The sequence below is a fragment of the Oncorhynchus tshawytscha genome, linkage group LG20, assembly GCF_018296145.1.
Source record: "Oncorhynchus tshawytscha isolate Ot180627B linkage group LG20, Otsh_v2.0, whole genome shotgun sequence".
NCBI classification, from domain to species: Eukaryota; Metazoa; Chordata; class Actinopteri; order Salmoniformes; family Salmonidae; genus Oncorhynchus; species Oncorhynchus tshawytscha.
Genome location: NC_056448.1, coordinates 35,803,115 through 35,824,428, shown reverse-complemented (window position 1 = coordinate 35,824,428; position 21,314 = coordinate 35,803,115). Strand labels below are relative to the sequence as shown.

The 21,314-nt window shown below is 48.2% G+C and overlaps 1 protein-coding gene across 6 annotated transcripts in view; it reads right to left on the bottom strand.

Moving 5' to 3' along the window:
* garnl3 (GTPase activating Rap/RanGAP domain like 3) overlaps nucleotides 1-21,314 on the bottom strand; it is a 183,186-nt gene that overhangs the window by 10,817 nt on the left and 151,055 nt on the right. For 4 of the 6 annotated variants that reach the window (XM_042302564.1, XM_042302560.1, XM_042302561.1 and 1 more), the window contains 5 exons: nucleotides 21,087-21,194; nucleotides 20,423-20,541; nucleotides 17,689-17,824; nucleotides 16,806-16,865; nucleotides 12,250-12,462 (listed from right to left, as the gene is read on the bottom strand). In XM_042302564.1, coding sequence (XP_042158498.1) covers nucleotides 12,250-12,462; nucleotides 16,806-16,865; nucleotides 17,689-17,824; nucleotides 20,423-20,541; nucleotides 21,087-21,194 — 636 coding nt within the window. The remainder of the gene's footprint in view (nucleotides 1-12,249; nucleotides 12,463-16,805; nucleotides 16,866-17,688; nucleotides 17,825-20,422; nucleotides 20,542-21,086; nucleotides 21,195-21,314) is intronic. The other 2 variants (XM_042302563.1, XM_042302565.1) reach the window with 1 other exon arrangement.

Here is a 21,314-nt window from a genome sequence, read left to right as displayed (position 1 = left end):
AGTGTATCAGTTGGGTGACACCTGTTTACTTCATGAATGGCTGATGTCATACACTAACTGCACAAATTTCCTGTAGATTTTACTCTACTGTGGGGGAAATATCTTTAGGCTGCATTGTCCAAGCCCTATATTTTAGTTGTTTTGTTTTTCTAAAGGACTGAGAGACGCAACCATGGTGGGGGAAAGGGCCACATGTTCACCGGGGTACAGGAAGCTAACATTGTAAACTTGGTTTTGGAAAATAATGAAATCAGATTACGAGAAATTCAAAGCCACATCATCCAAGACAACACCATATTGTCACACCCTGGTCTTAGTATTTTGTGTTTTCTTTCTTTATTTGGTCAGGCCAGGGTGTGACATGGGTTTATTTTGTGTTGTGTTTTTGTATGGGGGTTTTTCGTGGGTTTTGGGATTGTGGCTTAGTGGGGTTTTCTAGCATAGTCTATGGTTGCCTGAGATGGTGGAAAATACATCAACACGGTCGGTCCCTGGGATTGGGCTGGCCAACACGATTCGGTTTGCTTGGAAGGAAAAGGAGTTGGAGCCTTTAGGACGGGAAACTTTTGGAAGGATAATATTGATGGGGATTCTAAAGCTGACGGTGAAGGACGTGTTTTGTTTCCAAGGCAACTCGTTGGAGGGAGCATACGACGTGGCACTATATACAGAGGAGAAACACGATGATATCCTGAGAAGGGCAAGAGCAGTGGGAGGTGAGAGGCCGATGAGCCACTATGAAATAACAAGCCTGGCGAAGAACAACTTTAGGGTTGTAACTGTCAACATTTACAACCCTTACGTTAAGGACGAAGAGGTGAGGGCCTTTCTGGGGAGATACATGGATAACGTCTCCTCAGCAAGGCACCTCAAAGACTCCCTTGGGTTTTGGAATGGGAGGAGAGGCTTCCAGGCCCTCCTCAGGGAGGACCCAAAGGGACATGGTGGCTACCTCCATCCTCCTGCTATGTTCTCCCTAGGGGCTGACAGGGGGACGTTGTTTTATGCACGTCAGCCCCCATTTTGCAGGCGCTATATGGCCTACGGCCACATATTCGCTTTGTGCAGCACAAGAAAATGCAGATTTTGTGGATCTGAGGAACACGAGGCGAGGGATTGTGACAAGCCTAAGGCGTGCCACGGGTGTGGCTCGTCAGCACACCTGTGGCGGGGTGCCCGGCTCGTCAGAGGTCATATGCGTCTGCGGCTGGGGGGAGCAGGAGCGGGGGATGGGGGAAGAAGAGGAGGGGAAGGAAGCATGCCTCATGACCAGAGTACAGGTCCAGAGGGGAAGGCCGCAAGGAAGGAGGAGGAGCAAGAAGCGGCGGATGGAAGAGAGAAGGAAACAGAAGGCACGGGAGTAGGAGAACCAGGAAAAGCGGCGGAAGAAGGCAACCGAGTGGAGGAGCATGAGAGAGAAGAAAGCGAGGGAGGAGTGTTGGAGAAGAAGACGGTGGAAGAGCAAGTGGACTGGGGGGAAAGTGCCCTGGTGGAAGAGATGAGGGGTATGGTGGAGGAGCTGGCGGGGGGTGGTGGTATCTCTCCACTGCCGCCATCACCAAAGAAGAGAATGAAGAGGAGGGTGCGATTGGCCGACAGTGAGAGGGAGGGGATGGCCAAGAGAGTGATGGGGGTGGGAGAAACCTCTGGGTTGCTGCTGGTTTCCCCTAGGCCCTCAACTTCTGTTGGGTGGGGACACACCTAACAAGACTCAGGACTGGGTACAGGAGGAGGTGGGGGTAGACCCAGGGTGCAGGGCACCCCGGAGCCAAACACTATTCCTGCATCCTGGGTTGGTGAGATGGAGGAAGAGGGGGTGGATGTCGGGAGTACAGATGGTGTTCTCTCCGGTAGATATGGAGCAGGGGAGCATCGGGTGAGTCTCCTGTTTTTGTTTTTTTCTGTCTGGGTTTAGAATTTGAGTGTATTACATGTTTTTATTTTATTATTTCATGGGGTCTAATTTTACTTTTGTTAGTTTAAATGTAAGGGGTTTAAGGGATTTTGTTAAGAGGAGGGCGGTTTTTAGTTATTTGGAGGGTGTGGGGTTTGATTTTTGTTTTTACAGGAGGTTCACCTGAGGGATGGAGGGGATGTTAGTAGGTTTAAGAGGGAGTGGGACAAGGGGAGTCGGTTTGGGGTATTGGGGGTGCACTCATCGGGGTAGGGATTTTGTGTGGGCACAGGGAGGTAAAAGTGGAGGATTCTTTTGTGGTAATGCAGGGAGGGTTATAGGGGTGGATGTCACGATAAGGGATTGTAAATTTAGATTAGTGGTGGTGTATGGGCCACAGGTGGTGTCAGACAGGAGGGAGATGGTGGACTGTCTGACGCCCCTGTGTGTCACAAATAGGAAATTAGTGATAGGGGGATTTTAATACAGATTTAGGAATAGGGGGATAGCAGTGCAGGCGCCATTACCGGGCTAATGGCTTGCCATGGTCTGGTTGATGGTGGTCTGCACACTACTCCGAAAATGGCCGGTCCTACATGGCGCAACTCCAGGGGGGTTGAGCGGAGGCTCGACTATATTTTTGTACCCAGGTCTTTGGGTAAGTTGTCTGGGCGGCTGTTGCCTGTTTTCTTTTCGGATCACGACGGGGTGCTCCTGCAGGTGGGGTCGCCAGTCTGCCTCTTTGGTAGGGGGTACTGGAAGTTAGATCGGGATGTGCTGGAGGAGCAGGCTTTTGTTGACGGGTTTTATGGTTTCTTTTGGAGGCTTGAAGGCCTCCGGTCCATGTGCGAGGGGGTGTTAGAGTGGTGGGAATTAGTTAAGGTGAGGATTAGGGCTTTTATAACAGGGTATTGCAAGAGGAAAAAAAGGGAGGAGAGGAGGGAGGTGGATCGTATCCAAAGGTTAATTGAACTCGAGTACGAGGCAGGCAACCTCGGCGGGTCGTTTGACTGGGAGAGATCCGCTACCCTAAAGGCGCAGCTCAGGGAGTTGCAGGAGTGGAAGGCTCGAGCTTTCCTGGAGCGTGCGCATAGTGGCTTCCTAGAACACAATGAGACTTGTTCTGCTATGTTCTTTAAGTCGGTTAGTAGGAAGGTAATGCATGGCGTTAGGGAAGAAAATGGTAGTATAGTTAGAGAACCAGAGGATATGGTCAGGGTGACAACTGATCATTTCCAAGGTTTATTTAAGGAAAGGGAAATAGATGTAGAGCAGGGAAATGTGTTTTTAGAACACTTGTCCAGCCGGTTGCCGGAGGACATTAGAGAAGTGATGGAGGCCCAGATTTCACTAGAAGAGGTTGAGAGCGCTCTTAGGAGGATGGGAAAAGGGAAGGTGCCTGGGATGGATGGGCTGCCGGCTGAGTTTTATCTCAAGTTTTGGGGTATACTTGGACCAGTGGTCCTCGAAGTCTTGAAGGCCATCCTTGAGACGGGGGTCCCGGGGGGATCAATGGCTGTTGGTGTGCTGTCACTTTTATATAAGAAGGGGGAAGTAACAGACCGTGGCAACTGGCGGCCGTTGACCATGCTGTGTGTAGATTACAAGCTACTTGCAAAGGTTTTAGCAGACCGGTTGCGCACAGCCCTTCCCTACGTTACGTCGTCCATGAGGATCAGACGTGCGGGGTAGAGGGCCGCTCTATTAGATGGAACCTACAGTTAATCAGGGACTCCATCGCTTGGGTTGAAGATAGAGGACTGCCTTTAATGGTAGCAGCGCTAGATCAGGCGAAAGCCTTTGATCGTGTGAATAGATCCTTTTTATTCAGAGTGTTAGGTCGATTAGGATTTGGGGAGAAGTTCATAGGATGGATTCGTACATTATATGTCGGAGCGGGGTGCCGAGTTAGTGTAAATAGTCACTTGGGTGACGTTTTTGACCTCTCGTCTGGGGTCAGGCAGGGGTGCCCACTCTCGGCTCTCCTCTTCGTTCTGTACATGGAGCCTCTGGGGGCTGCCATTAGGGCAGACACAGGGGTGGAAGGCTTGTTGATCCCTGGAAGTGGTGGGCTGCGTGTTAAGATGACGCAGTACGCCGACGACACTTCCTTGCTGCTGTGCAAGGACTCGTGCCTGACAAGGTCCCTTGCCATCTTTGGGGATTTCACCCGAGCGTCGGGAGCGGTTCTGAACCATGCAAAGTCTTCCGTCAAGTTTTTCGGAAGATGGCGCGGTAGAACGGATGTGCCTGGGGGGGGTCATCTCTCTGTGAGGGGGCCCTGAGGAATCTCGGGGTCCATTTTGAGACCTCCGGCTCAGCGACGCTAAACTGGAACATGCATATCGCAGTGGTACAGAGTAAGCTAGCAATGTGGAAGGCTAGGTATTTGTCTTTTATAGGCAAAGTCCTGGTCCTAAAGGTGGATGTGTTGCCGTCTCTTTTGTATTTGGCGTACATCTACCCATTGCCGGCTTGTCTGAGGAGGCCTCTAGTGAGGCTTGTGTTTCAGTTCATGTGGAGTGGCAGGTGCGAGTGGGTCGCCAGGGCACGCATGATCTGTCCCATCGGGGAGGGAGGTAGGGGGGTACCACATTTCCCCCTCAAGCTGGACACAATTTTTGTTTCTTTCTTGTTAATGGAGCTTGCTCATCCAGTGATACACCCGTCCGGTTACCTCCTGCGGGTGTTCTTCTCGTATCAGGCGAGACGCGTAATGGTGTGGTCTAACACAGGTCCTCGGGCGGAACAACTGCCGTGGCACTTTGGTCATGCGGCCAAGTGGCTGCGTGCACACCCTGAGGTTGAAGTTGCCCGAGTAGGTTTAGATCACAGGCACCTGTACGAGGAAGTCAGAAAGGCAGGGAGTCCGGCGCCTGTAGTGGGCATCTCGGAAGTGGTCTGGGAGAGAGTGCAGGCGTGGGGTCTGGACAACAGGCTCAAGGACCTGAATTGGTTGAGCCTCCATAAGTGTTTGCCGGTACGTTCCATCATGTACCGGTATAGTTTGGTGCAATCCCCCACCTGTCCAAGATCCTCTTGTGGCAGGGAGGAGACTGTGTGCCATGTCTTTTGGGACTGTGCCTTTGCCGGAGTAGTATGGGCTAGGGCACGGGTGTTGTTAGGTTTGGTAAGGGGGGATTTTGTATTGACGTGGGCCAGGTTAGAGAGAGGTGTAGGGAGAGCGAGAGGGACGGATAGGGACAGGTTTCTGCTCTGGCTTCTCATGAGTCTCTTTAAACGGGGGCTGTGGGAAGCCAGGCAGAACATGGTGAAGACAGGGAGAGATTGGGGGTGGAAGGGATAGTGAGGAGGGTGGAAGGAGATTTGAGGGGGAGGATGAAGAGGGAGGAGAGTAAGTGGGGGCAGCACGCTGCTCGGGAGAGGTGGAAGGGGGGTTTAGGGCTGGGTGTCATTTAGATTTGCAAGGGGATAGATTAGGGACGGGGAGATAGGGAAAGGTAGTTTGTAGGGTGATGGGGAGGGAAGATGCTCCCCTGAGGTTTTGTTTGGGGTTTTTGTTTAGTTAAATTAGTTAAATTAAAATACCATTATTTGAGTATGTATGAAAATTATGAGTTGTAAAGAATGAATGGTATTGAAGATAATAAATGATTTTTTATAAAAAAAAAAAAAAATAGGCTGAATAGGTTTTCACGTTCCGTTTGTTGTTTTTGTATTGTTCGCTTTTCTTCATTATTAAACATGTATGTAAATTACCACGCTGCATTTTGGTCCGACTCTCCTTCGATGGAAGAAAACCGTAACACATATTCAACGAGTCAGTCTGTCTACTTTGGCTCGCATTCTCAAGCGAAACCAAATCAGAATGAAACAACTTTATAAGGTGCCGTTTGAGAGAAACTCTCAAAGAAACAAAGAGGTCAGACGAGCATATGTGGATGTAAGTACAATATTGACTGCAGTACACTACACGCAACATTGTTTCCCAGTGTACTGGATAACACCATATTGACTGCTTTTGTTCTTTGTTTTCAGGGAATACTGGAAATGGATGCTCATGCAATCCCACATGAGTTCATCTTCATAGATGAGGCTGGGTTCAACCTAGCAAAGACCAGAAGAAGGGGGAGAAACGTCATTGGCCACAGAGCCATTATAGATGTTCCTGGCCAACGTGGTGGGAACATCACACTGTGCGCTGCCATCTCCAATACGCATGGTGTCCTCCACCGTCATGTCAACCTTGGACCATACAACACAGCCCATATTCTCACATTTCTGGACAGACTCCACAACATTCTCATACCACCAGAGCGTATGAATGATGCAGACCATCAAAGAACCTGGTACGTTGTAGTATGGGACAACGTGAGCTTTCATCGTGCAGCCCCAGTCCAAAATTGGTTTGCTGACCACCCACCATTTCTCGTGCAATATTTCGTGCACCATACTCACCATTTCTGAACCCCATAGAAGAGTTATTTTCGGCACGGCGGTGGAAGGTATACGACCAGCAGCCCTTTGTGCTCATGCCTCTTGTGCAGGCTATGGAAGAGGCATGTGATGAGATTGATGTGGGTGCGATTCAGGGATGGATAACGCACTCAAGGCACTTCTTCCCTCGATGTCTGGCAAGGGAAGATATTGCCTGTGATGTGGACGAGGCGTTGTGGCCAGACCCAGCTGTGATGTGGACGAGGCGTTGTGGCCAGACCCAGCTGTGATGTGGACGAGGCGTTGTGGCCAGACCCTGCTGTGATGTGGACGAGGCGTTGTGGCCAGACCCAGCTGTGATGTGGACGAGGCGTTGTGGCCAGAACCAGCTGTGATGTGGACGAGGCGTTGTGGCCAGACCCAGCTGTGATGTGGACGAGGCGTTGTGGCCAGACCCAGCTGTGATGTGGACGAGGCGTTGTGGCCAGACCCAGCTGTGATGTGGACGAGGCGTTGTGGCCAGACCCAGCTGTGATGTGGACGAGGCGTTGTGGCCAGACCCAGCTGTGATGTGGACGAGGCGATGTGGCCAGACCCAGCTGTGATGTGGACGAGGCGTTGTGGCCAGACCCAGCTGTGATGTGGACGAGGCGTTGTGGCCAGACCCAGCTGTGCGGCAAGATGCTGCCTAATTATTTTTCTTGTCTCTTTTTTTTCTATATACAGTATTTTTTCTGCACATTTCTTTTTCAGTTTACTGTTTTTTTGTGAGCATATTTTTGCATATTTTTGTTCAGTCCAATGTAAATATATCTGCTGTGCATATGTTGCACTGACTTGTTTGGTGAAAAATAAAATGTTTCAACAGCATGTGTGTGTATCTGCAAATATTTCTGTGCATCTGAAGAATTTTCTACAATTTGAACTAAGCATACTAAAGATGAGTGCTTTTCATTATGCCCAACAGTGTGTAGTTGGTTAGACAACAATCTGGTAATATGAATTAAGTGTGCCATTTTGTGCAAATGTTTGATTTTGATAATGCATTCTGTAGTTTTGGTTGCAGTGCTTCATTTTGCAGGATATATGAGGTATTTTGCAGTTTGGGTGTGTGGTTTTGTGAATTGTGTTAAGTATTTTGATAAAACCAGCCTAGTTTGCAAAATTGTGTTTTAGCAATTGGGAAAAACTGTAATACTCATACCAACCATACTTTTTGTGATGTGAATTGAGTATATAGTATGCTTATTGGTCATAGTATGGATATAGTTAGCATACCAAAGGTTCCCAGATGTCATACTAAATTCACCAAAATATGAAGTATACACTCAGAGGACACCATTTCTGTACTTTAGGGCCCATAATGCAATTCTTCAGGAAATGGGCGTGACTTCACAACGTTTCCAGATTTGAAGAAAATGGCGGAAAATATGCAGCTGAAGTATAGCAAGAGCGGATACAAATTTATTGCTTTAACTAATTATGACAAATGTTAAAATGTTGAGCAATGTAATAAAGTAATGACTTTTCAAATAAGACTATTTGTTAGCTACGCTGTCCTTACGAACCACATAGCGTATCATTACAGCAGTATGTACCAGTATGTTGTTAGCTAGCTACCTAAAGTTAGTTGGCTACTTGTACATCAAACTTGGCATATCCAAGATGGCGTAGCAGTGCAGACGTGTTTGTCGTTGTCCCATGTAAATGGTATTTTTTTCCGTCTTTTTTTGTATATATTTCAATCTCTTTTTCCATTTTTAAATTAAATATAACTTCCGGCAACCCGTCTCACCCAATGTGATACGGATCCGCTATTTTTAGACCTCATAGCTAGAACCTCCATCAGAAGCTAGCCATCAGATGCTAACCAGCTAATTAGCTACTAGCTATTTAGTCATTGCTAGCCATTGCTAGCCACTGCTAGCGGCTTTTACCTCTAGCTCAGACACCAGCCGCTTTTACCCTGGATAATACCCGCCAGTCTGCACAACGCCAGTCTGCACAGCGCGATATCAACCCTGAGCATATCAGGACTGCTTTTTCTCCACCAATACTCCAGATTACTCCATTACTGGACCATTATTCCAGATCCTCGCAGCTATCTAGCTGCTACCGAGAGGCCCAGCCCCAAAGCTAGCCTTAGAACCAGACCCATCTCCCGGCCTGCTCAGTGGCTATGATCACTCGGCTACACTGCTGATGTCTCCCGAACTCTTCACTAACACGACTAGAAGCCACTACATCGCCGGATTCCTGCCGTAAGCTCTGGACCTTTGCATCGGATCATAGCAACTAGTTAGCTGCTACCGAGTAGCCATAGTGGCTAACGCCCTTGTCCCGAAGCTAGCACCAGTTAGCCTTGAGCCAGGCGCATCTCCCGGGTAGCAAACGATATTACTCCAGCTACATTACCTCTTTTGCCAATTGGCCTAGACCCTTTGTCGACATGGAGCCCCGCAGATCCACGATTGGTCTGATGACATAATTCCATCTGATGTGCCCTCAACCAGTCAATGAAGATGCTTCTGCTAGCCCCGGCCTGCTAACTTATGAACGCCGTGTCTCCCACTTGCTAGTGTAGTAACGACTTCCCTGTTTTATCTATAGCTGTTCACTGGACCCTATGATCACCTGGCTACATAGCTCATGCCTGCTGGACTGTTCATCAATCACGGTACTCCATTTAGTTTGTTTTGTTTATCTGTTGGCCCCAGCCTCAAATTCAGGCCCTGTATGTAGTTAACTGACCCTCTCTGCCCATTTATCGCCATTTTACCTGTTGTTGTTGTCTTAGCTGATTAGCTGTTGCTGTCTTACCCGTTGTCTTAGCTAGCTGTTCCAATAAACACTTGCGATTGCTTTATGCCTCGCTTTATGTCTCTCTCTAATGTCAATATGCCTTGTATACTGTTGTTTAGGGTAGTTATCATTGTTTTATTTTACTGCGGAGCCCCTAGCTCTACTCAACTTGCTCAGATACCTCTTTTGTCCCACCTCCCACACATGGGGTGATCTCACCTAGCATAACTAGTATCTCCAGAGATGCAACCTATCTTACTCAATGCCTAGGTTTACCTCCATAGTACATTATGCCCTGAATCTATTCTACCACGCCCATTTTCTGTCCCCAACGCACTAGACGACCAGTTTTGATAGCCTTTAGCCGTACCCTCATCCAACTCCTCCTCTGTTCCTAGGGTGATGTGGAGGTTAACCCAGGCCCTGTGTGTACCTAGGCGCTCTCATTTGTTGACTTCTGTAACCGTAAATGCCTTGATTTCATGCATGTTTACATGAGAAGCCTCCTCCATGCAGCTGGCACAGGACTACCGGACTGGGGAGACGCACTGGAGGCCTGGTGCGTGGAGCCGGCACAGGTGGCACCGGACTGGTGACATGCACTTCAGGGAGAGTGCGAGGAACCGGCACAGGACGTACCGGACTGAAACCAAAAGGGGGAGTTAGGGGGGGTGACTAGTGTTGGTGGTGGCTCCGGTGCGGGTCGTAGCCCCCCCAGACCCCAGATCCGACCATGGCGCTGGGCTGAACGCTGTGCCTGGACTGGGCACCGGCGCAGAGGAGGGCTCCGGCCCTGGAGCTGGGTTGGACGCCGCGCCCGGACTGGGCACCGGCGCAGAGGAGAGCTCCGGGCCATGGAGCGGGACTGGAAACCGCGCCTGGACTGTGCACTTGCGCAGAGGAAGGCTCCGGCCTTGGAGCGTGCCTGGACTGGGCATCGGCGCAGAGGAAGGCTCCTGCCCAAGGCTCCGGCCTTGGAGTGGAACTGGGGAGGCGCACTGGAGGCCTGGTGCGTGGAGCCGGCACAGGTAGCAACGGACTCGTGACACACACTTCAGGGAGAGTGCGGGGAGCTGGCACAGGACGTACCGGATGGGGGAGGCGCACTGGAGGCCTGATGCGTGGAGCCGGCACAGGTGGCGCCAGACTGGTGACACGCGCTTCAGGGCGAGTGGAGGGAGCTGGCACAGGACATACCGGACTGGGGAGGCGCCCTGGAGGCCTGCTGCGTGGAGCCGGCACAGGTGGCGCCGGACTGGTGACATGCACTTCAGGGAGAGTGCGAGGAACCGGCACATGACGGTACCGGATTGAAACCAAAAGGAGGGGTTAGGGGGGGTGACTAGTGTTGGTGGCAGCTCCGGTGCGGGTCATAGCCCCCCCAGACCCCGGATCCGACCATGGCGCCGGTGCCTAGACTGGGCACAAAATATTAATTTTACAACATCTGCTGCCTCAGTTTGTATGATGGCAATTTGCATATACTCCAGAATGTTATGAAGAGTGATCAGATGAATTGCAATTAATTGCAAAGTCCCTCTTTGCCATGCAAATTAACTGAATCACAAAACAAGATTTCCACTGAATTTCAACCCTGCCACAAAAGGACCAGATGGCATCATGTCAGTGATTCTCTCGTTAACACAGGTGTGAGCGTTGACGAGGACAAGGCTGGAGATCACTCTGTCATGCTGATTGAGTTCGAATAACAGACTGGAAGCTTCAAAAGGAGGGTGGTGCTTGGAATCATTGTTCTGTCAACCATGATTACCTGCAAGGAAACACAGGGCCGCCATCATCGCTTAGCACAAAAAGGGCTTCACAGGCAAGGATATTGCTGCCAGTAAGATTGCACCCAAATCAACCATTTATCGGATCATCAAGAACTTCAAGGAGAGCGGTTCAATTGTTGTGAAGAAGGCTTCAGGGCGCCCAAGAAAGTCCAGCAAGCGCCAGGACCGTCTCCTAAAGTTGATTCAGCTGCAGGATCGGGACACCACCAGTACAGAGCTTGCTCAGGAATGGCAGCAGACAGGTGTGAGTGCATCTGCACACACAGTGAGGCAAAGACTTTTGGAGGATGGCCTGGTGTCAAGAAGGACAGCAAAGAAGCCACTTCTCTCCAGGAAAAACATCAGGGACAGACTGATATTCTGCAAAAGGTACAGGGATTGGACTGCTGAGGACTGGGGTAAAGTCATTTTCTCTGATCAATCCCCTTTCCGATTGTTAGGGGCATCTGGAAAAAAAAGGTGAGCGCTACCATCAGTCCTGTGTCATGCCAACACTAAAGCATCCTGAGACCATTCATGTGTGGGGTTGCTTCTCAGCCAAGGGAGTGGGCTCACTCACAATTTTGCCTAAGAACACAGCCATGAATAAAGAATGGTACCAACACATCCTCCGAGAGCAATTTCTCCCAACCATCCAGGAACAGTTTGGTGACGAACAATGCCTTTTCCAGCATGATGGAGCACCTTGCCATAAGGCAAAAGGGATAACTAAGTGGCTCGGGGAACAACACATAGATATTTTGGGTCCATGGCCAGGAAACTCCCCAGAACTTAATCCATTGAGAAATTGTGGTCAATCCTCAAGAGGCGAGTGGACAAACAAAAACCCACAAATTCTGATAAACTCCAAGCATTGATTATGCAAGAATGGGCTGCCATCAGTCAGGATGTGGCCCAGAAGTTACTTGACAGCATGCCAGGGTGGATTGCAGAGGTCTTTAAAAAGAAGGGTCAACACTGCAAATATTGACTCTTTGCATCAACTTCATGTAATTGTCAATAAAAGCCTTTGACACTTATGAAATGCTTGTAATTATACTTCAGTATTCTATAGTAACATCTGACAAAAATATCTAGACATTGAAGCAGCCAACTTTGTGAACATTTATATTTGTGTCATTTCTCTAAACTTTTGGCCACGACTGTATGTTAGTAGAAGTATAGTATTAAGTATACAGTATGTGAGTATGGGTAGTCAAACACAGCTATAACCTACAAGCTAAATTACTCGATGGTGGCTGTGATGGGAAAGAGGGGGTGACAAGAACTAATTAAAACAAATTATATTAGAACTTTCTGAATGCTGTGTGTGTGTGTGTGTGTGTGTGTGTGTGTACAGTCCAGTCTTGGTGCCTCACTCACCCAGAAGCTCCTTACGGGTGCGACTGGCGATTTCTTTGATCTCCATGCGGGACAGAGACAGTGTGTGTGAGGACCCCTGCATGAGGGCCCCCACGGGGGCTGTCAGGCCCGTCACCACCTTGTTGACCAGCGGGGACTTCAGGGGCCTCTCGATGCTGCGGCCCACTAGGTTACTCAGGGGGATCTTGAAGATATGCTTACACTGTGTCTCACCTGGAGGGTGAAGGAGAGATACAGAGAGTGAGGATGGATGGAGGAGGAAAGATACATAGAGATTAGGGATGGATGAAGGAGGAGAGATACAGAGAGAGTGGGGATGGATGGAGAAGGAGAGATACAGAGAGTGAGGATGGATGGAGGAGGAGAGATACAGAGAGAGTGGGGATGGATGGAGAAGGAGAGATACAGAGAGAGTGGGGATGGATGGAGAAGGAGAGATACAGAGAGAGTGGGGATGGATGGAGAAGGAGAGATACAGAGAGAGTGGGGATGGATGGAGAAGGAGAGATACAGAGAGAGTGGGGATGGATGGAGAAGGAGAGATACAGAGAGAGTGGGGATGGATGGAGAAGGAGAGATACAGAGAGTGAGGATGGATGGAGGTGGAGAGATACAGAGAGAGTGGGGATGGATGGAGAAGGAGAGATACAGAGAGAGTGGGGATGGATGGAGAAGGAGAGATACAGAGAGAGTGGGGATGGATGGAGAAGGAGAGATACAGAGAGTGAGGATGGATGGAGGTGGAGAGATACAGAGAGAGTAGGGATGGATGGAGGAGGAGGAGAGATACAGAGAGAGTGGGGATGGATGGAGAAGGAGAGATATAGAGAGAGTGGGGATGGATGGAGAAGGAGAGATACAGAGAGAGTGGGGATGGATGGAGAAGGAGAGATACAGAGAGAGTGGGGATGGATGGAGAACGAGAGATACAGAGAGAGTGGGGATGGATGGAGAAGGAGAGATACAGAGAGAGTGGGGATGGATGGAGAACGAGAGATACAGAGAGAGTGGGGATGGATGGAGAAGGAGAGATACAGAGAGAGTGGGGATGGATGGAGAACGAGAGATACAGAGAGAGTGGGGATGGATGGAGAAGGAGAGATACAGAGAGAGTGGGGATGGAGGAGGAGGAGAGATACAGAGAGAGTGGGGATGGATGGAGAACGAGAGATACAGAGAGAGTGGGGATGGATGGAGGAGGAGAGATACAGAGAGAGTGGGGATGGATGGAGGAGGAGAGATATAGAGAGAGTGGGGATGGATGGAGAAGGAGAGATACAGAGAGAGTGGGGATGGATGGAGGAGGAGAGATACAGAGAGAGTGGGGATGGATGGAGAAGGAGAGATATAGAGAGAGTGGGGATGGATGGAGGAGGAGAGATACAGAGAGAGTGGGGATGGATGGAGAAGGAGAGATACAGAGAGAGGGGATGGATGGAGAAGGAGAGATACAGAGAGAGTGGGGATGGATGGAGGAGGAGAGATACAGAGAGAGTGGGGATGGATGGAGGAGGAGAGATACAGAGAGAGTGGGGATGGATGGAGAAGGAGAGACACAGAGAGAGGGGATGGATGGAGAAGGAGAGATACAGAGAGAGTGGGGATGGATGGAGAAGGAGAGATACAGAGAGTGGGGATGGATGGAGAAGGAGAGATACAGAGAGAGTGGGGATGGATGGAGAAGGAGAGATACAGAGAGAGTGGGGATGGATGGAGGAGGAGAGATACAGAGAGAGTGGGGATGGATGGAGAAGGAGAGACACAGAGAGAGGGGATGGATGGAGAAGGAGAGATACAGAGAGAGTGGGGATGGATGGAGAAGGAGAGATACAGAGAGAGTGGGGATGGATGGAGGAGGAGAGATATAGAGAGAGTGGGGATGGATGGAGAAGGAGAGATATAGAGAGAGTGGGGATGGATGGAGAAGGAGAGATACAGAGAGAGTAGGGATGGATGGAGGAGGAGAGATACAGAGAGAGTGGGGATGGATGGAGAAGGAGAGATATAGAGAGAGTGGGGATGGATGGAGAAGGAGAGATACAGAGAAAGGTATTGCGGTGAGAGAGACATCATTTCAACACCAAGCAACTTCAGGCAATGACGTTATGGAGACCTCCTTAGACTGGTTAGTTTACCACACGCCCACGCGCACACACACACTAGAGGAACATATGTGTAAGAACACGAACATGAAGAACATGATCATGTCATGTTCCAATCAAGCCTCCTCTATCTAAACTGATTAACAACATGACTCAGTGACACAGTGTGCGATCAACTTATGAATTCATCATCGTCGCCATTTCAACACTGTGTAATATAATACGACTACTCAGTTACAGACATTTACAGCTATCCATCAATTATTCATCGTTTGGGATCAATAATTAAACGACTGTTTGAGTCTAGTAATTGGATACTTAACATCTTCGTAGCAGCACCGCATTCCAGTCTCTGTAGTCTGCTGTATTCCAGTCTCTATAGTCTGCTGTATTCCAGTCTCTATAGTCTGCTGTATTCCAGTCTCCTCTATAGTCTGCTGTATTCCAGTCTCCTCTATAGTCTGCTGTATTCCAGTCTCTACAGTCTGCTGTATTCAAGTCTCTGTAGTCTGCTGTATTCCAGTCTCTGTAGTCTTCTGTATTCCAGTCTCTATAGTCTGCTGTATTCCAGTCTCCTCTTTAGTCTGCTGTATTCCAGTCTCTATAGTCTGCTGTATTCCAGTCTCTGTAGTCTGCTGTATTCCAGTCTCTGTAGTCTGCTGTATTCCAGTCTCTCTAGTCTGCTGTATTCCAGTCTCTATAGTCTGCTGTATTCCAGTCTCTATAGTCTGCTGTATTCCAGTCTCTGTAGTCTGCTGTATTCCAGTCTCTGTAGTCTGCTGTATTCCAGTCTCTATAGTCTGCTGTATTCCAGTCTCTGTAGTCTGCTGTATTCCAGTCTCTGTAGTCTGCTGTATTCCAGTCTCTGTAGTCTGCTGTATTCCAGTCTCTGTAGTCTGCTGTATTCCAGTCTCTATAGTCTGCTGTATTCCAGTCTCTGTAGTCTGCTGTATTCAAGTCTCTGTAGTCTGCTGTATTCAAGTCTCTACAGTCTGTTGTATTCCAGTGGTAGCTATAGCAGGGGTGGGCACTTTAGGCACCCAACATGCCAAAAGAACATTGCAAAACATTTTGTTACGTTTTGCCCTAATGAACATGATGTAGGTGTAATGGCTTGCAATGGTTAAATCTAACCACTAGGTGGCAGTGAATGCTCATATTCTAATGCAGCGTTTCACTAGATCAAGACAGGATGGCAATAGTAACGCACACGCAGCTATGTGACTGTCTGATGTGATGGAAGGCTGCACTGCGCCAAACAGACCGCAGTTCTGAAATGTCATGGGGTCAAAGGTGACGCAAACAGCATTCTGGGAGAAAAGGGGGTCACTCCTTTTGTTATGACAGGTTCACTGACTCACTGTTACCGACCCCTCTCTCCCATAACAATACCAGACAGACAGAAATGTTCATAATAAACCAAATAGATATGAAATATACCAACAACAAAAAGCATGCAGCCATCTGGGATATATAATCGCGTGGATCTATATATTCCACATGCGTTTCTGCTCCAGGGAAAATGACCTACAATCTAACAAAATAAAGGTTCCATAAGAGTTTTTGAATATTTGATTTGTTATATTTTATAACTGTCCAATCCTCAAATCAGAATAAGATGTGATTCCATGACTAAACATGGTTCAGGATTGGTGGAATACTACTAGAGGTAGTTTGACTGTCCAATCCACACATCAGTCTCAGCATTTTGTATTCACATGTTACTGATGTCAACAAATCTGATCTGAAACTGAGCCAATTGTCTACCAGTGTTAAAGCAGCTCTCCCCATAGAGCAGAAACGGCAGGCACAGGCAGTCGTTTAGAGGATGGGATTTTTTGTCAGCCCCCCCCAATCTCTCCCTCCTTCCCCCTAGATTGTGGCACCTCTATTTAGACCACCACTCTGAATGGGAGAGGGGGTTTTGACAAAAGTTTCCATGGTGACAGTGCAATCTGTAAATCATGCTGCGGTAGACGTGTCTTCTCCTCCCCTCTGTCTCGCTCTCTCTTTCATTCCCCCTCTTCTCTCTCTCTCTCTCAAACATTCTCCCATCTCTGTCACATGCATACCTTTCTGAATCCACATCTCTCTACCTCTCTATCATCCATTTCTACATCACATTTCACTCCCTCCATTTTCCAGTCACTCTGACAGAGAGAAGGTGTGATGTGGAAGACAGAACGTTCACTTAACATTCAACTGACACTCAGTCAAACATGCCGCTTCATATTCAAAAAACTAAAAGGTGAGGTATTTTCCGTGCATGTTAGTAGGGCAGCATGTGCAGCTAGATGAAGAGGGAGGGCTGTGTCCCAAATGGCACCTGATTCCCTATATGGTGCACTGCTTCTGAACAGGGGGCGAGTCTCGGGTCAGAAGTAGTGCACTATATAAGGAAAACAATGCCATTTGGGACAAACCGGAGGAGCAGTGGGAGACTCGTTGAAGTACCTTCGGCATCCTTAGACATGTACAGGGATAGCTTGGTACCATAGGGGATCCGTATAGAATCTGAACCAGGGACCAGAACAAGGTTATGTAATACACACACACACTCCGGTACGACAGAACACACACATTCAGTAGTATTAACACCACCACCCCCAGAGCTGGAAAGATCAACGCTACAGGGATGTTAATGGTTATAGTAGTGTTCCAAGACTTGAGTTGACCAATAGAAAAGAGAAGAAGAACCAGGTAAAAGATGGCAGAATCTTAAAGGGGAACTCAAAAACTATCTTGTGGTATATTGCATCATCATAATGATGTGGCAGGTGACACATTGCTTCTTGAATGTCCAAGATCTTGAAAACTTTATTGCTGACATGCACAACATTTTGGAACTGTATCAACAATGGACTAATGAAACAAAATATATATATATTGTTTTTGAGTGGAGTTCCCCTTTAACCCCTCAAAGTGCCCTCTATACTGTACTACACTCTACCCCCTCTAAAGCCCAGTTCAGGTCCCATGATATATACTACACTCTATCCCCTCTAAAGCCCAGTTCAGGTCCCATGATATATACTACACTCTATCCCCTCTAAAGCCCAGTTCAGGTCCCATGATATATACTACACTCTACCCCCTCTAAAGCCCAGTTCAGGTCCCAGGCTATATACTACACCCTTCACCCTCTAAAGCCCAGTTCAGGTCCCACACCCAACTCTCTATCCAGAGTAACACACTAGCACTCTGGAGTACGTGTGCATACATATGATGTGTGTCACACACACTAACTACTGCAGTCCCCCAAAATGACACAGATGAAGTGTGCGTTTCCAATTGTGTTGTCATCCTATAATGTGATTGGTTGCTTGGTGAGGCTTACCATCTCCGAGCGGCAATGGGAATACGGGCATCTCGTAGCCGGTGGGCGTCTGTGGGGAACTCTGGGAACTGGTGTCCCGGGAGCTGCAGTTGGAGGCAGAGTTGACCGGAGCGGACGACACAAAGTAGATGTCTGACTGATGGAGGGGATGGGGGAGGTGAAGGGATTTAAAGAAAAAGTGGAGAAGGAGAAAGATTGATAGAGGTAGAGAGAGATAGTGAAAGAGAAAGTGGGGAAAGATGAAGAGATATAGAGAAATAATGAGAGAGAGAGAGAGAGAGAGAGAGAGAGAGGTGTTGGTTAGTGAAATAATGCCGTCACCTGTCTTAGGTTCTAAACAAACAGAGTAAAAACTCAAACAGACAACTAGGAAAAGCTCAAACCAAATGTATTCACCCACTGGGTCCAACAGCTGCAAAGACAAAGCATGATTACACAATCACATATATTTATAACCTCCTACTAGGTTGGGTCAACTCCTTACACATCTAGACATCTCTGTTGCTAGACAGGATTGTAATCATGGCCCTGCCTGATGCTAGAACGTTGGTGGGTGTGGAAGTGTATGTGTGTGAGATAGGACGGTAGTAGGAGGGTCGTTGGGGTGGGCCCTTCTGGCCCCCCTCCCAGAGGTCACTTCATCTGTTGACTTGACCTCGAGCTGAATTCCTCGCTGCTCCCTAGTTCCTCAGCTGGCCTGCCTTATCAGAGACAAACTATTACCCTTCACCTCCCTCCTTAGAAACATGTCAACAGAATATGAACTTTCTGTCTCATTCAGTAACTTTCCTATCCACCCTTCAGTTCTTATCCACCCTTCAGTTCCTATCCACCCTTCAGTTCCTATCCACCCTTCAGTTCATATCCACCCTTCAGTTCCTATCCACCCTTCAGTTCCTATCCACCCTTCAGTTCCTATCCACCCTTCAGTTCCTATCCACCCTTCAGTTCCTATCCACTCTTCAGTTCTTATCCACCCTTCAGTTCCTATCCAGCCTTCAGTTCCTATCCACCCTTCAGTTCCTATCCACCCTTCAGTTCTTATCCACCCTTCAGTTCCTATCCACCCTTCAGTTCTTATCCACCCTTCAGTTCCTATCCAGCCTTCAGTTCCTATCCACCCTTCAGTTCCTATCCACCCTTCAGTTCTTATCCACCCTTCAGTTCCTATCCAGCCTTCAGTTCCTATCCACCCTTCAGTTCCTATCCACCCTTCAGTTCTTATCCACCCTTCAGTTCTTATCCACCCTTCAGTTCTTATCCACCCTTCAGTTCCTATCCACCCTTCAGTTCTTATCCACCCTTCAGTTCCTATCCACCCTTCAGTTCTTATCCACCCTTCAGTTCTTATCCATCCTTCAGTTCCTATCCAGCCTTCAGTTCCTATCCACCTTCAGTTCCTATCCAGCCTTCAGTTCTATCCACCCTTCAGTTCCTATCCAGCCTTCAGTTCCTATCCACCCTTCAGTTCCTATCCAGCCTTCAGTTCTTATCCACCCTTCAGTTCCTATCCACCCTTCAGTTCTTATCCACCCTTCAGTTCTTATCCACCCTTCAGTTCTTATCCACCCTTCAGTTCCTATCCACCCTTCAGTTCCTATCCACCCTTCAGTTCCTATCCAGCCTTCAGTTCCTATCCACCCTTCAGTTCTTATCCACCCTTCAGTTCTTATCCACCCTTCAGTTCCTATCCAGCCTTCAGTTCCTATCCACCCTTCAGTTCCTATCCACCCTTCAGTTCCTATCCAGCCTTCAGTTCCTATCCAGCCTTCAGTTCCTATCCACCCTTCAGTTCTTATCCACCCTTCAGTTCTTATCCACCCTTCAGTTCTTATCCACCCTTCAGTTCCTATCCACCCTTCAGTTCCTATCCACCCTTCAGTTCTTATCCACCCTTCAGTTCCTATCCAGCCTTCAGTTCTTATCCACCCTTCAGTTCCTATCCACCCTTCAGTTCTTATCCACCCTTCAGTTCTTATCCACCCTTCAGTTCCTATCCACCCTTCAGTTCCTATCCACCCTTCAGTTCTTATCCACCCTTCAGTTCCTATCCAGCCTTCAGTTCTTATCCACCCTTCAGTTCCTATCCACCCTTCAGTTCCTATCCAGCCTTCAGTTCTATCCACCCTTCAGTTCCTATCCACCCTTCAGTTCTTATCCACCCTTCAGTTCCTATCCACCCTTCAGTTCTTATCCACCCTTCAGTTCTTATCCACCCTTCAGTTCTTATCCACCCTTCAGTTCCTATCCACCCTTCAGTTCCTATCCACCCTTCATTGACCCCAACATACACATTCCTTATACATGTAAAGTCATCAATAAGTTCTGGTATGGTAACATGTATCCGTCTATTTCAAGCTAGAATCCAACACCTTCTACAACATGATGAGGTAGTGTTTCATATTGTTGAATGGTACAGTCTGCATGTGCCCTTCTGTAGTGTATGAGGTGTGTGTTTGATAGTGTGTATGTGTGGTCCCTCCGGGATAATAAACTGATTGAAATAAGATTGCTGAGAACACACACACACACACACACACACACACACACATGCTCACAAACGGACACGCACATACACGTTCATGAACGCTTGTGAACGCATGCACACACGTGCGCACACACACACACACTTGCACACTTTCTCTCTCTCTTTTGTGTTGTGTAGGAAAAGCGCTTTATAACTCAGATTCATTACCATCATGATTGGACACTTCCACCTGTCAATCAAACTCACCCTGGAGGCAGTCAGCTGGAGCTCTGGCACGACAGCTGTGTAGACCAGGTTACCGTTGACAACCAGCCGGATCTCAATGGAGTCAGTGGTAAAGGCCAAGATGTAGGGAAACGCACACACTAACACAACAACAACTTCCTGTTATTGAATAAAGAATTAACATCCCATGTGCTGACATAGCATCAGAAAAAGTGCATTTACAGGCAGAACGGAGAATCAACAGTAATAATGAGTGCATGACTATGAAGTCATTCTGATTCCAAAGCACAGCATCAACCTTCTGAAGAACACCTGGCTGAATGGAGCTGATAGATTCGGATAGATGGTTTGGATAGATAATGTCCTAATAAATGAATCCTAAGGGTAAAATTGGTTTGTCAAAGCAGCATGACAGTACAAAACATACACATACTAACATAAGAGAAACTGTAGCTTGTGTGATGTATCTTTAGCCAGCCATTCTCTGCTTTCATCATCAGAAACAAACACAGACTCCAACAGACAAACACTCTGGACGACCTAGCCTGGGTGGCCACCCGCTGCATGTTACCATGGTGACGGGGCTCAGGCCAGGGCCGGAGGCTGTGCTGACCAAGGGAGGGAGCGGGGTGTGGGGAGGGGTAGGGTGGGGCTGCTGGTTGCTATGGTTACCAGTGCTACTCACCGATGGCGTTGGGCATCTGGTTCCAGCTGAAGTGTAAGTCAGAGGCGTTAGACTGGATCATAGGGGTGGACCCATTGAACGGACACACCTTCTTATAGGAACAGATATCTGGGGAACATATGAGATATACAGTATCAGAATGGATATATTAGTGACTCGATATGCCTTTATACCATGTCATTGTTAAGTCATGACAGGAACAAGTATCTGCACAGAAAGACGAGTTTA